A 16,362-nucleotide genomic window follows, 5' to 3' on the forward strand; every position below is an offset into this window, starting at 1 on the left:
AACCCCATCTCTACTAAAAATACAAAATTAGCCCAGTGTGGTGCCTCACACCTGTAATCCCAGCTACTCGGGAGACTGAGGCAGGAGAATCACTTGAACTCAGGAGGGGGAGGCTGCAGCGAGCTGAGATCTCCCCATTGCACTCCAGCCTGGACAACAAGAGCAAAACCGAGTCTCAAAACAATAAAATAAAAAAGGTCACTTAGGACAGCACTCAGCGGACTTCTCAGGCAGAGATGACTCACCAAGCCCCCTCAGCCAAGCCCCCAGTCCCTGACCTCCAGCTGACCACCCCTAAAAATGCCAAGTGACAGGGGCTGAAGCCTGTGGTGTGCCAGCCCAGGGCAGCAGGCCTCCAGGGGTGGATCGCCGCAGCAAGAAAGCCACAGATAAGCTCAGTCCTATCCACGCTCACAGACACTAAGACGGAGAATAAATACACGCGCATTTTCTGAGTGTTTTTATCAGATATTTGTTTCATTTTGTTTTGAACACTAAGATTTATTTTCAAACAGCACACAGACCGTCTGCGGGGCAGGGTCAGGCTAGGCTGGTGCTGGGCCCCACCCACAGAGGCTGCCAGGAAAAGAGGGCCTTTGCCCGGTGGCGCGGCCGAAGCTTCAGGCAAGCGTGGTGGCTTGGCATAGCCCCCAGCCCCGCCCTTCGGCCAGGCACACATGCGGGCACAGGCAGGGGCGCCAGGAACTCAACTAGGGGACACAGCAGCTTCAGGAACACTGGTGAATTCCGCCGGACTCGCCGGGACGTGGCTCTTTGGAAAACGACCTAATCTTTGGGAGAACACCCCTCTGCCTGGAGTCTCCTCTTGATTTCCCTTTGCTCTTCAGAAGATTAAAAATGAAAAACAAAACAAAACAAAAAAGAAGCACACATTTTTCGGGAGGAGGTGCTCTTCACACGCCCGGAGGCTGCATGGGCCCCGCCGTCACGGGACCCTCTCTGTGAAGTTCTCGGGGAAGACGCCCCGGTACTTCTCCAGCTCCTTGTGCTGGTTCCAGTCGCTCTCCTTCACACCCATGAGCCAGCCTTCATCCTGAGGGGCAGAGCACCGGGTCGCACAGGGCTGGGCAAGGGGCTCCAACCCACAGGGCATGAGGCCCGCTCCAACCCGCTGGGAAGACGGCCGTCCTGCTGCTCTTGGCCCCTTAGCCTGCCAAGCCCACCTGGAGAATACCTCCTCCAGGCAGCACTCCCTGATGCCGCTGGCTGAGGCTCCTGCCCACGGGCACCACAGGAGCCTGCCTGTCATCCCCAGGTGGATCTAACCTTTCGTAGCTGGTTTTGGGGAGTCCTGCTGCTCTCTGCTCTGACTGTGTCTAAACAACTCCTTCAATCCAGGCCAAGAGGCTCCCACCCCCAGGTGCACGCAGAGCACATGAGCCCTTCCAGGTTTCCAGACTTCTGCAAACAACCCCAGAAAATTCTGGAAGCGGCAACAAGTTACAAGTTCTAAAGGGACTTGGGGCCGCCCCACTAGCCCCTCCAACTGCGACTTGCCCTTTGCTTCAATCCTGACCCCTGCAGGCCTTCTCTGGGAGTGCTGACGGCCCCTGGCCCCAGGAGGGTCACGGGGAGCTGTGTGGTCATCCACTCCTGCCAGTGGCGGGGCCTAGGCTGCCCCTGCAGCTGGGCTGTGCCTGGGGCCTACCAGGGTCTCTGTTATTTCCTGCTGTGTCATTTCCAGCCTTGTCACAGACCCTTCTCATGCCCTATCTGAGCCCCCTCAGGCCGCCCCAGCGCAACTCCCATGGTGGGCTGGGGGTTAGGAGTCTGCTTGAAATCCTACCCAGACAGGGCTGGCCCACTGTGAGGTCAGTGAAGTCTGGGGCCTTAGGAGACAGGGCTGAATCAGCGCCAGGCCCAGGAGGCCCTCATCACTCGGCCCTCCCACCCTAGGGCCTCAGGAAGTACCTGGTACCCCTGCATCCCAGCCCAGGACCCCCAGCCGGGTCGGCCTCATGCCAGACCCAGCGAGACCCACTGTCACCCTCAGCTGCTCTGACAGCCCATTCATACGGATGTGCTAATGACTAAACGTGTTCTCTGGAAGCCGGAAGAGGCCGGCCAGGCCCTCTGTGCACAGCCCGAGGCACTCAGGGGCTGAGCCGTGGAGAGAGTTGGATGCCCACATGGCACCAACCATCCCCCACAAGCAAAGACTGGCTCTCCGCTCTACATAGCAGGAAGTCTCCTGCTGAGGGTCCACGGCCCCCTGGGCTGGGCAACTGACCCAGATGCAGGAGGGTCCCAGGCCCAGGAGGGACCCACTTAGCACCCACCCAGGCTCACCAGGAGCCTTCACTTCCAGGACATTAACATGGAGAAGCCACAGCAGCAGGAGAAGGGTCTGGAAGGCCTCTTGGGTGGGCCTCAGCTGGGGACACAGCTGGGAAGCCCATGGCCCTGCGCGGAGGGGGCGAGGGAAGGCACACGGGGCATCATGAGCCCAGCCAGTGCTCCTTGCGCCGTCCGGCTGCAGGGTGGGCACCTTGTGGGAGGGGCAGGAGGAGTCAAGCAGCCTGTCCTGGGAAGAAAGCAGGCCTCGGGAACCACCAGGAGAGACGGGGAGAGACTCAGAGGCAGAGCTGAGAGCGCCTGAGCAAAGGGGGACGTGCAGAGAAGAAAGCAGCGGGTACAGGAAGAAGGGAGCAGGGGACAGGGAGAGAGGGGGGCCTCAGGGGGAGGGGCCTAGGAAAGGAGAGGACAGGAAAAGGCCAGGCGTGGGGGCGGGGGAGGAGCAGTCACATGGGAGCCCCGGCGCTCACGGGCCTCCGCTGCCCCCTGCTGGCCAGTCCCTGCCACAGCGGTGCCAGCCGCAGCCAGGCTGCTGCCGTCCCTGTGAGCTCTGGCGGCCCCACCCCGCCCTCACCTGCTCCTCGGGGTTCTGGAAGGGGATCACCAGCACCACGTCGCCAGCCTTGAGCTGCAGCTCGTCGGTGTCGGTGGCGGTGTAGTCGTGCTGGGCCTGCACCTGCGGAGGATGCGGACAGCAAGTCAGACCTTCCCTCTACGTCCAGCCCTGCACAGAGGCGGGCCTCACGGGTGGGAGGTCAGGTGGCCACGTGGAGACCAGGAGTGCTGGAAAGCAGCAGGACAGGATGGGGCTCAGATGCCACCGTCTGGGAGTGACCTAGTAGTGCCTGCACGACTTTGGACAAACCACAGAGCCTCCTGGGGCTCAGGGTCCTCATCTGCCCACCAGGGCACAGAGGGCCCACAGCAGTCAGAGGCTGGGCTTACCTTGAACATGAAACCTGGGGGTAGGTCCAGGCGCCCAGCCCCACTGCCACCCTCCACGGTGCCATTCACAGTTGCCGGAAAGGTCTCCACCACGACGGCAGGAAGAGAGCTCTGGGGGCAGAAGCACGGGTCAGCTGGGCGTGGAGGTGGTCCAGAAACAGCCAGGGCCACCGAGGAGAAGAGGGGCGGTAGGGGAGACAGGTGTCTGTGCCTGGTGCCAGACCGACGCGCCTCCCACTTCCTCGACAGGAGCCAGGCCTGGACCAGCACCAGCAGGGGGCACAGGGGAGCCCCGGGGCAGGCGGGCGGGCGGCGGGGAGGAAAAGGCAGGGCTTGGTCCCTGCGGTCTTACGGAGGCTGCTTCACTCGCCGCCGTCTCCCCGGGCTCCTGGGCTCCAGCCGCAGGTTGGGCCCCACCCGCCACCTCCGAGGCCTCTGCTGGCTGCAACATAAATGCCGGCCTGGGGTCAGACACAGGACAAGACACAACCAGGACGTGGAAACAGGCCACAGGAGGGCAGCACCCAAGTGAGAGGGCCGCGGGCATCGCCTGGCTGGCAGCAAGGTGAGAGCCGGCCAGTGCCTCGAAGAATCCAGGTAGCTACCCCTGCTGGACAGGCTGGGCCCTGGGCCCAGGAAGCAGCTGAAGAGTAGGCGCTGGCAGGCTGGCAGGCCCCGGGATGTGAGTGACATGCTGTGGAGAAGCCCAGCGCAGGCCCTGGGGTGCCACCCCCAACCCTGCCTCAGAGGTCCTGCCTCTCTCCGCACCAAGACTTCACCCAGCCACAGCCTCCGCCCGCCCACCCCGCTTGACCTGGCACATGGCAGGAACTTGAGGAACCTGTAGACGGTCCGTGCCAGGGGACAGCAGCACACACCTGTCCCAGCCTAAGCACAACCCAGGGCGGGCACAAGGTGACAGTGAAAATTAAAAGAAAATTCTGGAAACTGCCTGGCATAAACCAGTAGGTGCTCTAAATGTTCCTCCTCCTACTCTGGGAGGCTGGGCTGGGAGGCTGAGCTGAAGTGGGTGACCAGGATGGGCTGATGTGCCCGGCCACCCTCACTCCTCACAGCCTTGGTGACAAGCCAGTGCTGGGGCAGCCTAGCTCAGAACCCTGTCCTCACCCTCACGTCCATGGAGGCCTGGTCCCCCCTGCATCCCCTCCTCTTGGCTCTCCTTCCATGCTGCACCCTCAGAGAATGGGGACAAGCCAGACAGGGGCTGCAGGTGGGCACTTACTTGGGCGGGCCCCGGCTCGGCCGTCTGGCTGGGCCAGGCCACAGCAAAGGTGCCCTCGGCAGCGCTGGGCTCCCCGGAAGGCAGGCTGCCGGCTGGACTCTCTGTGGGCTGATGACAAGCCACCAGGAGAGAACAGGGAGGGGGCGGGGAGGCCGGGACGGAAAGGCAAGGGGCAGGGTCACAAGACAAAAGAAGATGTCACCAGCAGCTGGGGTTGGTGGGGGCAGGGTGGGTACCAGTGGAGCCCGGCCGGCCACCCACCTCCCACATCCTCACTCCTACCACCGCCAATGGGACAGGCAGGTGTGACTGTGCTGCCCAGGCTCAGCACCTCCGAAATCCACTTGTCAAAAGGGCCCTGCCAGCTCGCACAAGACTGGCTTTTTCCAGCCTCCTCCGGAGGAAAACCCTGCTGTGGAGCCTCTGGAGCTCCCAGGTGCACAGGCTGCCAGTGTGTGCCCCAAGGGCACCACACACCCACCTGCCCCTCCCAGCACCTCTGCCTGTGTCAGGGGTCTCAGGGACCGAGCCCAGGAAACCCTGTTGGAATTCTGCTTCTACCACAAGTTCTCGGGCAAGTACCGAGCCCTCCCTGAGCCTCTGTGTCCTGAGCTTTCAGGTGACAGTGACACGGGTCCTGTGTGACTTGGCCTTGCACCTGCCTTCAGGCCCTGCTCTCAGAAGGCACCCAGCCACCCTGCCTTCCCCAACTCCCTCAAAGCACCCATTCCTCCCCCTCTTCCCTTCCTCCCCAACAGCTCCCCACTGTCAAAACGCTCAGAGAGCCCGAGAACCTTCCACCCTCCTGCCCTACACTCTGAGGACACTCCTCCATCCTGGGTGACCAGCCTGCTTCTGTCTGGGGGCAAACATTCACAGGCTACGAAAACAGGACCAGCTCTCAGGGGACCCCTGTCTCAAGCTAAACCAAGGAGCCCCTTTTCTGAGGGCCTGCCAGAGGGAGGAGCAGCAGAATGGCTGGAGACGGGCGGCCTCGCCAGCTCGCTGTGCGTGACTCGTGCCTGTGTGTGCTGCATGCGGGGTGTGTGTGGTGTGTGTGCACCTGTGAACGGGCTAGGAGGCCAAGGCACACGCGAAAGAGTGGCCCTCCCAGGGGCTGGACACAGAGCAGACACGCAGCTTACCTCCCAGAGGTCCCACGGAATTGACTGGGCGCAGCAGTGAGGGCGAGAAGGACAGTCAGCACAGAGGTTAGAGACAGGGAGGCAAGCAGTCCCCAGGGACCCACCCCTGCTGGTCCTGGGGGTGGCTCACAGCCAGCCAGACTCCAAGGTGTGCAGGTGGCCAAGCCCGGAGACCTCTAGGGGGCTTCAAGACCCCATGCCAGGATGCAAAATGAGCACAAAGCTGCCAGGAAGTGGTCAGGGACCGTCTCTTGAGAGTTCTCCCAGCTGCCCAGGGCTGCTCCCTGCCCTACAACCAGGACGTGATGAGGGGCGAGGGCTGAGGTGGCAGAGGAGGGGCAGTGACCCAGGCCTAGGTGGGGCCATGTGGCCAGTGGGCAACATGAGTCCAGGTTCAGGCACCTGGAGGCTGGTGGGCCCATGGGCAGTTTCGGGCACAACCAACCTGACCGGAGGGCGTGGGCGCCTTCACAGGGCTTGTCACGGGCGGGAGGGGGTCAAAGTCCAGGTCCAGCAGACTGGCCTGCTCCGAGAAAGGCCCCGGGGCCTCAAACTTGGCAGCAGCAGCAGAGGAGGAAGCAGTTAGTGTTAGGCTGGGAGCCCTCACCCCAGGCGGACGCTGCAGGGGCAGGCACGCACGTGTACACACACACACACACGTACAGAGCAGGAGCACATCCACGCACACACGCTCCCCACTCAGGGCTCCCCAGAGGCCCCTCATAGCTGAGCCGAGGGCCCGTCAGGAGATACCCAAGACCCTCAGTCCTGAGAACACCCAGCTGTCCCACAGCTCAGGGGACAAGGCGTGGAGCAGTCCACATGGCCAAGCCAAAGTATCAGAGAACCCCAAGCCTAGTGGACTCACTTCCTGGAACCAGAGGGCCAAGGCCCCAAGTCCTGCCCCGGGCCCATCCCAGCTGCCAACTTTCCTTTAGGTCCTGCCCTGTCTGGGGAACCCAAGGCAGGGAGGTCACTGCTCTGCCCTTAACCGCCATCTCTGAAGAAAGCACCCTCAGGACACCGTGCACAACCTCTAGGTGCCTCCCACCAGCGGGCGGCCAGCATCTCTCCCCAGTGCCCCCTCCCTGCCCCAGCAACACCCCTTCCCGTCTCAGATAAGTCAGTGAAGCCCAGACAGTAATACCCGCCATGCGCTGAGGAGAGGGTCATCCGCCAGAGAGCGACTATCCTTTCGCTGTCCTGCCCCGGCAGGTGGCACCTCGCCATGCAGGCCCGAGAGTGTCCCTCCATGCCGGGACACAGGCTACTCACCACCCCACGGCCAGGAAGCCTGCGGGCACCAGCATCATGGACAAGGGCAAGCCCAGCCCTGCACCATGCACCCAAAGGGCATGGCTCCCCCACCCCAGACCTGAGCGGGAAGACCAGCTGCCTGGGGCTGGCACACATGGTGGCCAGGGAGGCAGGCATGGCAGGGAGGGACAGGTGCACTTAGAGCCTGGGTGCGGGTGGTCTCTGGGCCACCTCCTGCCCTGTCACACCTTATTCTGGAATGGGCCCGCTGCACAGGCCACAGGCTCCTTCCTCACCTGTTAGATGGGGGCAGATGCCCTCCCAGAGGGTGGCTGAAAATCACACAAGGGGATATAGGAAGTGGCTGGCATGATTCTCCATCCAGTATCTGCCAGTGCCCCTGCCATCCCATCTCCCTCGCCTGCACACACTGGGCACCCCAGGGCAGAGGCACGCTCGAGCCAGAAAGGCCAGCCAGAAGCGGCCCCAGAGGTCCTCAGCCCAGGCCCACACTGCTCTCCCTACAGCGCCCTCTATCCCGCAGAGGGGTCCACGCACCTGCCAGGCCCCTGAACGCAGGCGTCACCCACCCAGCCACCTGCAGCCTCGTATTTAAAGTTCCTTAGTTCTAGCCCTAGTCCTTGCCAGGAGCTTGAGGCCCACCATCCCCAACCCTTCCTAGAGGCGACCACTGTTCTCAGTTCCCAACAGCCACTCCCCACACTCACTCCCTCCAACCTGCCCCTAGACATCGGAGCTGCGCAAAGGGGTTTGCTGGAGGCCACCGCAGCCTGATTGCACAGCCTCCCCTACAGGCGAGGCTCCGTGTGGGAAGGGCCCTGGCTCACCCACAGGAGGGAGTCAAAGTGGGGGTCCTCAACATTCGGGGGCTTCAGAACCACCTGGGGAACCTGGGTTAAAACTGCAGGCCCTTGACCCCTCCCCAGCAGCCACCCCCTCCGCACCAGATCCCCTTCCAGGGAGCCCAGGAATAAGCATGTCCCAGCGATGGGACACGGTGGCCCTGGCCACACTGAGACAAGCCTCCCCATAAGCTGGGCCAGACTAGCATGGGAGGAAGGGGCTTCCTTAGAGCCCCCGGCACGGGTGGGGACAATGACTCCAGTGAGCCCTGGGGCCACACCCATGCTGAGGCCTAGAGGGCTGGCCTTGAGGAGACAGTTCTAGGGGAGTGTGGGGAAGCCCCGCCACCCCTGGGCAAATCTGACAACATGTCAGCCCACTCCAGCACTGGTGCGATGCGCCTCCAGCACAGGCACTCCCACCAGGGCTCCACCATGAAGGACATGAGACTTGGGGCTGCGGGCCAGGCTCCCCAGAGGCAGCTCCCCAGCTGAGCCAAGAACCCATCAGGAGAGACCCAAAACCCTCTGGGGGGCTCCCTGTTGAGCCAAGGGCCTGTGGGGAGAGGGCCAAGCCACCCTGGGGGCTCCCTGCTGCATCTGGGCCTTCCGTGCCTCTTAGGGAGTGTGCACGCTGCAGCTCTGCTCTGCAGCCTGGCCGCTGCCCCTGCCCTCCAGTGGATGACGGCAGCTGTCGGAGCTGAAGTCCAGGTGCTTCAGCCATTCCAGGGCGTTCCAACGCTCCCTGTTCCTGGAAGCCTTCCCCGACAGCCACGGGTCCTTCACCCTCCCCTATCCCCTCTGCCATAGCACCCACTGCACCTCGAGGGCACTGCTGGCGTGACTGCTGCTGCCGGGAGGGGGGCACCTTTCCCCTCTGTGGCCCTGCATCTGGCCTTAGTACATGCTGGGAGATGGGTGATGGAAGATGACAGAAGATGATGGACGGAAGGAAGGAGGGGTGAGAGAGGAAACGGACACTCTCTCTGGCCAGATTCGCGGCTCTTGAGACAGAAGCATAGAGGATGAAGGCCATGCACGCCCGAGAGGGCAGGAAGAGAAGAGGAGGGCTGGGCCGCGGCGGCCGCGGCTGACCTGGGAGGGGGTGGTCACGCTGATCTCAGGGACAAACGTGTCCTCAAACAGGCTGAGGATCTGCTCCTGCTTGACTTCCTTGGACGGGGTGTGTTTGGGAGGCGGAGGGACTGGTGGGCCTTTCCGAAGCTGTGGGTCGGCGGCGGGTGAGGGGCCGCACGGGAAGGCACAGCAGAGCAAGGGGTTTGGGGGAGACAGACAGAGACAAAGACACGGTTAGTCACGCCCCAGGCCACAGCCCCACCCAGGCCACTGAGCAGGACGCAGCAAATGAAGAGCCACTGCGCCCCCAGCCCCCGACATAGACACCAAGACCACAGGCCACCCCCGAGAAGGACACTGAGGCAGGAGGTCCAGAAATGCTGTGTGGAGAGAGAAAAGATAGAGAGGTGAGGGGAGAGAAAGGAGGGAGAGAGAAGAGGGAGAGAGGCCCCGGGCTGTCTGCTGGCCCACTGTGGGAGGGTCTGGTGAGAAGACCGGGAAAGGAAACAATCGCTGAGACACAGCTGAGCCCCAGCCTCCCCCTGCCCACCTCTGCCCTTCCCGAGGGCCCCTCTCCACCTCCCAGGCACAGTGCTGCCCACGGGGAGCCCAGCTCAGACTTGTCTGTCCCTGCAAAGCCAGTGTGGCCCCAGGATGGAGCAGAGGCCGCACCCCTGCCTACCAGGTGGGGGAACCTCAGGCAGGTCACGCCCCCATGAGGCTGGGCTTCCTCTAGTCGGGTGATGACAGCTTCTGCTTCACAGGGGGGTTGTGGGGACTCGATGAATGAAAACACAGAAGGCGCTGGCACCATGTCCAGGCCAGGGGAAGCCTGTTTGGTCCAGGATCCCCCCATGTCCTCAGCCTGCTTCCTAGTCAGCAGTGGAGCAGGGCAGCAGCAGAGAGAAGGGGGAGCTGCGGGACCCCTGGCTGTGAGAACACCCCACCTGGCCGGCCACCACCTAGAGTCTCTGCAAACACCTGGAGGGCCCGCTGGGGGCAAGCGGGGTGGAGACAGGGACAGTCCAGAACCCAAGACCTGCCCCCTTTGCCACCCCACACTCTCCCCTGAGCTGCCTCTCTCTGTCCCTTTAAAGGTCCCGCATGGCCACCTGGCTGGGCTACTCCCTCAGGCCCCTTTAAGAGAGAGAGAGGCCAGGAAGAGGGGCAGGCTGCCCACTCCGGAGATCCACATGCTCTGTGGGCTGAGGGCCCAGAGCCTCTGCTAGGGAGGAAAGGAAGATGCAGACAGAGTCAAACGGCCAAAAGGCCATGGAGAGGGAAGGGGAGGGCGCTACAGTGGGGGCGGGAGCTGGGGAGGGGTGGCAGTCACAGATGCCTCCCAGAAGCATGCAAAGCTGGATGGGGTGGAAGGAGATCAAGGTCCCGGCCCACCCCAGACTGGGTGAAGCCTCAGGTCCACAGCTGCCCAGGCCAGAAAGGGGACAGAGGAGTGGGAGGATGGGGGTCAACAGCAAAGCCAGAGGAGAAAGAGGGAGGGCAGGGCACCTGCCACTGAGATCTCACTCCTACCTGAGATGGGGACTTGGGGAGGGCTGCCCCAGGCGTGGCCCCGCCGGCTGGCTCTGGCTCGTGGTTGACTCTGATCTCAGGGGTGGCGGCAGGGGAGCCATCTGGAGGCGAAGGGCTCTTGTTCCCTTTGGCAGGCGCGTTTTCACTGTGGGGACAGAAAAGAAACGGAGCCCAGTGTTGGGATCCGAGGCACAGGAGATGGACTGGGGAAATGCGCTGACATCTGTGTTAAGGGGTATGAAATCGTGTGTGTGTGTGTGTGTGTGTGTGTGTGTGTGTGTGTGTGAGCAGGAGGGTGGGGTTAGCCAAGGGACCTAGGCTTGCAGGGCTGGAAGTGGGAAGCCTGCCTCGGAGACAGGAACAGCACAAGGAGGGACTCCAGGCTGGAGGTCAATGGTCCCCAGGAATGCAGGCAGGTCCCTTGGAACCACCTGCTGCAGAGGCCAACCACCCCACAGGCTCCATGGGGTCCACCAGAGTCCATGCTGACAGTCCAAGATCCACAGCAGGAGAAAGCCAGACATCCTAGAGGCACAGTGAGTCTCCCATGCCACACACAGCAGGCCCTCTGTTCTGGGACTGCTCCCCAGCCTGCTGCCCTCAGGCCTCATCACTGCCCCCCACCTGTCCATCACAGCACCCTGGCACATGTTTCCAGACCTTGGCTCGCCTTTCCTCTTGGCCACTGAAGGCCATGAGCAGAGCCTGGACAGACAGAGACAGGCATCCTCATCACAGGGGAGCGGGCAGCTGGGGATGGAGGGCACAGGTCCCAAGCCATGGCGTTCAGTGTCAAAACCCAAGGGGGAGGTGGTGTGATGCTGTGCACCCCAGGCATGGGGCGAGGATGCAGGGAGAAAATTCCCTACCGGAACCTGCATAGAAAGGCCTAGAACGGTGCTGCCCAATACAGTTGCCACTAGCCACAGGTGACAATGCAAACTCAAATGAATGAAATTTACATGTAATTTAATTTAAATGAAAAGTACAGCTGTGCGTAGCACTGGCCAGTTTCTAGTGCTCAATAGCTCCATGGGACAACTGGCTCCTGTGCTGGGCATTGCAGGTCTAGAAGCATCGAACGGGAACCAGTGACCGAGTCACCTGGGGACAAACAATGGAACAGCGTAGGCGATGTCACTGACACCATCTTCCCTTTTGGAATTTGTGTTTTGTGGGAATGTATCCTCCTTAAAGAATATATGTCAGTATATACACGTAGTATACACATAGAATTAGAAAACAAAAAACCCACCGTGCTGCAGTGTCTCCTCCCTGGCCCTCCCCAGGCCTCCTTCCCAGCCTTGTTCTCCACTGGTAAGTGCGCTGGTGGCCTGGGCCACCGCCCAAGTGAGGGGCGCCCAGAGGAACGTGCTCAATCAAGCCAGCTGCTCAGAGGCCTGCCCCCCGGCACCGCCTCTGCCTTCCCACCCGACACGCACACGACAGCCCTGCCGGGCAGCACGGCACACGGAGCCAGGTTACGGGTTAGTGGCGCCTGGGAGCCGGCGCAAGGCGCATGCACAGGGCCGGCCAGGCCGCGGGCATCGGGCCCCGCTGCAGCACTCACTGCCGGTACCTGTTCTTCTTTCTGCGCAGCCGCGAAAACAGTTTACTTTTCTTTCTGTGGGGACGGACGGGACATGGAGGCCTTCATTCTGGGAAAGGCCAGCTGCAGAACCGGCCTGTCCCCTTCCCTCATTGCCAATCCCTCTGCTCAGAGGACTAAGGGGCAAAAGCCTCTCCTAAGTACCAGAGGCCTTGCAGAGGGCCTGGACCCATTATCCCCGGTGCCGTGGCTGGTCTCTGCTGTGGCCAGGTGCCCGCGGTGAAGCTAACAGGGCCTGGTGAGGGGCAGGAGGCTTGGGACAGGGGAGATTCGCCCTGCCTGTGGTCCCAGTCCCCAGGGGCTCCAGGTGCGCCCAGAATGCCAGGAAAGGCCCCCAGCCCAACACAGAGTGCACAAGGGGCCACTCTGTGGGAAGGGAGGCTGCTGGGCCTCCACTGCCCTCTCTCTTCCCTCCACCCCCTTCCCAAAGGAAGCCATGGTCCTGGCCAGGACGGCCACCCGTATCCCCTGTTTACCCATCCCAGTGTTCCCACCTGTGCCTACGTCTGTCCCACTGCTTACCCATCCTAGAGTTCCCAGCTGTCCCTCCCTGCCTGATCTTGGATTCACCTTTTGGCCTTTATTCCACAACACCCCCCTCCCTCCCCTCCACCACGTCGCCCTCCTAACCCCCCCACTCCCCCACTCAGGGCACCACGCCCCCTCTGTCAGCCACACCTATTTTATGTTCAGGGAAGCAGGGGGCAATCACCACCACCCGATGCCCGCATCATCCCAGGCAATACTCCAGGTACCCCAGGAAGCAGACAGTTGCCCGGTTTTACAGGGTTCGTCGGTGCTCTCCGCCCTCTGCTGAGACATGCCTGTGTGTATGCACACTCACACCTGTCACAGATAGCCCCAGTCACACGCACATATGCACATATGGCCAGAAAGGAGGCCTCCCAGGCTTGCTGCGTCCTTTGATCCACAGCCAGGGAGCGAGGCGTTTCCCTCCTCCCTCACGCTGTCCTCTCAGGAAGCAGAGACCCCCTCGAAGCCGGGCTTCCCGGAGGGACGGGGGCTGAGGACAGGAAGAGGACCCCATTTGGGTGAGCATAATGCTACCATCCAGGGACATGAGCTTTTCCAGGAGCAGGAGAGGGAAGGGGGCGCTACCTCCCTGCTCTGAGAGGATTGCACACCCTGGAGTCAGCCCTGTTCACACTCCCAGCCCCCAAAGCTGAGCAGGCTGCACACCCCAACCCTGGCTGCTTCTGCTCCACAGTGATCGGGTCAGCTGGCTCAGGGACCCGTGGGCTCCCCAGAGTGCCCCTTCCTTGACGAACACAGCCAGAGGGGCAGGGACATTCGAGACAGAAACCTGCCCTCACCTGCTTCCCGTAGCACAGAGAGGCCAAGACATGGAGGTCCCTAGACTCCCAAGGCCAAACCCACAGGAGACCAGGGAGGGTACCAACAGGGTCACAGGAAGGAGCCGTGCCCCTGCCGTGCACAGAGTCAGGGGTGCCAGGGCCCTCCCCACACGCACCTGGGCTGGGCCTTGACCGTGAAGGTGTTGCTCCCATGCTGCTTCTCCAGGCTGACCAGCACGTCGTTGAGGTTCTGGTTGAGCTGAGGGAGGGACAGTGAGGAGGTGGGGGGCCTCCAGGGCCACCGAACAGCCCACCTTCCCCAAACACCTCTGCTTCTCCCCACTGCCCCCACCCCCTGCCAGGAACAAGCTCCTCTTTCCCCATCTGCAAGAGCAAGGAACCAGCACACCAAACCCAGAAAAACCAGGCGGGCAACGAAATGGGGGCAGTGGGCGACCTCACTAATGCCTGCAGTTCCTGGAAGCCATCTTTTCCCCTCCTTCTACTTAGAGGAATATCCCAAAATGCCGCATACAGCTCGCCCTGCTTTTACATTTTTCTCTTAAAAGTTGTTTTGGCAGACTGTTGATCTTAATTGTTAAGGTCATTGTGCCAAGATGCTTTCAGACCACACTACAACTGCCAGATACTTCACTGACAGCACAGGTGTGAGAGGAGGTTTATTCCTTGCACATGAGCTCATTACTGAGAATATTCCTCTCTTTGATTTGGCCACTAGGCAGCTCAGAGCCAAATTTTCAACCTAATTTATAAACAACTATGCCCTGCGGCATATATTTTTGCGGACTAATTTTATATAAATGTTCCTTCTCTAAAATACCACTCTCTCTATTTTTGAAACTTTTCATTAAGTTGTCTCAAATCTTCGAAGGGAAACAGGAAAAGGTAAGAAGAGAAAGAGAAAGCCTAAAAGGCAAGAAACCACACTCAGGGGTGTGAGTCAGGAGAGACCCTGAGCTGCTTTTCCTCCTCTGACCCTGGGCCTGGAATCCACCATCAGCGCTTCATCCCTCGGGGCCCAAGAGACAAAGCGAGAGCCACCACGGGGGGCGGGGGGGGTGGGGGGGGTGCCGGCCCTGGGTCTCTCAAACTTCAAAGTTCAACAGCTTTGCGTTTTAGCTGCCAGATAGGTTAAAATGAAAATAACGTAACATAGGTACGCTAATCAGACCAGACCCGGTCGTACCGGAGATTCAGGCAGACGAAACAGGCCTATTTAAATGTGTCAAAAACACGGGCGAAAAATTAAAACTGAGCAAATGGTAGTAACTTATTTGTTCCTACAAGTTGGGAAAACGCCACCATTGCCTAACAGGGCACTCCTCGGGCCAAGGTCGCTAGAGAACACCTTCACGGTTTGAAAGGGCTGGTCTACATCCTCAGGCGGTCCTGCCCAGGCAAAGACCCAGACCCGCTCACAGCCTCCCCCGCATGCCCTCCTGCCCTCCTGGGCCTGGGCACTCCTGAAAGGCGCTATTCCACAGGGCCCGGAGGAAGTGCTGTGGCCTCAGGTGTGTGCTGAACCTGGCGGGGAAGGAGGAGCTCAGGCCGCCCCTGCCACGCCGCTGACTCAACCCTTGGCCAGGGCGGAGTGTGGCACCTCAGAGGGGTCCCCAGGGCCTACCTTGCTCATCTCCTTGTGGAAGTTCTCCTCCAGGCCTGCGATGCTCTGGAACGTGTTGACGTAGAAACCTACGCGGCTACAAGAGGGCAGAAGGATGGGGGCCAGGTGAACAGGCAGGTCCGGGCAGCAACTCAGAAACACGCCCACCCATGAGCGACCACACACGCTCATCAGAGACACAAACCCAAGAGGGCATGGGCACCGCAGCTCATCAGCACCACAGCACGTGGGCACCGCAGCAGGTGGGCACCACAGCACGTGGGCACCGCGGCACGTAGGCACTGAAGCACTCGGGCTGGACACCGCGCCGGGCCTCACCTGTTCCACAGGGACGGCAGCTCCTCCTGCAGATCCACATTCATCTCCTCAAACACCTTCTGGGCTTTGATGAGCTCCTCCTCGGCCTGGGGAGCAGCACGTGTCATTCCTCTCTGCTGGGCGTCCATCCCAGTCAGCCCAGCCCCCTGGCAGTCCACCCACCTCCCCACCACCCCTCCTGGCCAGCCAGGACCCTCAGGACATCAAGGAAAGGGAGAACTGAGCAGCCACTGCCAAAGAAAGGCCCAGGTGGCCGGGAGGGCAGTGAGCGGCGAGTAGGGCTCATAAAAGGGACAAGACGGGGGCTGGGCGAGCTGGACACAGGGCATGCGCAGAGGCAGACCCTAGACCCAGCCAAGTGGGGACCCCGCCACTTCCACACGAACCCCCTCAGGCTACTCAGCCCTGCCGCTGACTTCAGGTTCTCGTGGCAGCGTCTGTCGCTGCCTTCCCCCCGCCCCGCCCCACCCCTGTCCCCGAGGGCTCCCTCCCTGTTTCTGAGGGCCAGCTCCTGGCAGCCTCAGCCACCAGCCTTCACTTCACCTCACAGGGACGGCCCTTCCACAAAGCCCTCTCTCTCCTGTGACCTGTCCCCACCAGAGGGAGACCAGAGGCAGCCACACCGGCACCTAGGAACGGCAGGAGGACCCTAGAGGAGGGTGCAGGCCAGGGAGGAGGAGGCCGGGGGGCTAGACGGTGCCTGGTCCCACTCCTGGCCCACACTGTCCCCAGGGCAGGCCCTGTGCCCTCCACGCTGCTCACACCCACCAGGCGGTGGCGCTCAGGCCCCATCGCAGGGCCACCGAGCGCTGGGGAAGGGACTGCGGGCAGCCGGTGAGTCACAGACCCCACCTGGTGGAAGGGGTTCTGCTGGCTCACTCTGGGAGGGCACTGCAGGCTGGGCTGGGGAGACTGACTCAGGGGTACTCAGAGTCAGGGTCTGAGTCATAGCCTAGGAACGTGTGGGGCCCCACCTAGGGAAACTACCCGCTGGCAGCCTCACGTTCCCAGGCAGGGGCTGGGGCTCAGGATGGGCCGCCTTCTGGCAAAGGCAGCCAGATGGCTGGAAGGCCACTTATCCACAAAGCACACAAC

General features: G+C 61.7%; 1 protein-coding gene across 32 annotated transcripts in view; it reads right to left on the reverse strand.

Annotated features, from left to right (window-relative positions):
- Nucleotides 1–447: 447 nt before the first annotated feature.
- The window catches only part of BIN1 (bridging integrator 1), a 56,559-nt gene continuing 40,644 nt past the window's right edge, over nucleotides 448–16,362 (reverse strand). For 6 of the 32 annotated variants that reach the window (XM_032271656.1, XM_032271652.1, XM_032271655.1 and 3 more), the window contains 13 exons: nucleotides 15,268–15,353; nucleotides 14,950–15,025; nucleotides 13,481–13,563; nucleotides 11,959–12,003; nucleotides 10,380–10,524; nucleotides 8,865–8,993; nucleotides 6,095–6,202; nucleotides 5,650–5,673; nucleotides 4,505–4,612; nucleotides 3,614–3,703; nucleotides 3,262–3,372; nucleotides 2,891–2,992; nucleotides 448–1,054 (listed from right to left, as the gene is read on the reverse strand). In XM_032271656.1, coding sequence (XP_032127547.1) covers nucleotides 947–1,054; nucleotides 2,891–2,992; nucleotides 3,262–3,372; nucleotides 3,614–3,703; nucleotides 4,505–4,612; nucleotides 5,650–5,673; nucleotides 6,095–6,202; nucleotides 8,865–8,993; nucleotides 10,380–10,524; nucleotides 11,959–12,003; nucleotides 13,481–13,563; nucleotides 14,950–15,025; nucleotides 15,268–15,353 — 1,215 coding nt within the window. In that variant the 3' untranslated portion in view covers nucleotides 448–946. The other 26 variants (XM_032271659.1, XM_032271653.1, XM_032271662.1 and 23 more) reach the window with 14 other exon arrangements.

The sequence above is a fragment of the Sapajus apella genome, unplaced genomic scaffold (genome assembly GCF_009761245.1).
Source record: "Sapajus apella isolate SASKATOON/1434 unplaced genomic scaffold, GSC_monkey_1.0 scaffold244, whole genome shotgun sequence".
NCBI lineage: Eukaryota > Metazoa > Chordata > Mammalia > Primates > Cebidae > Sapajus > Sapajus apella.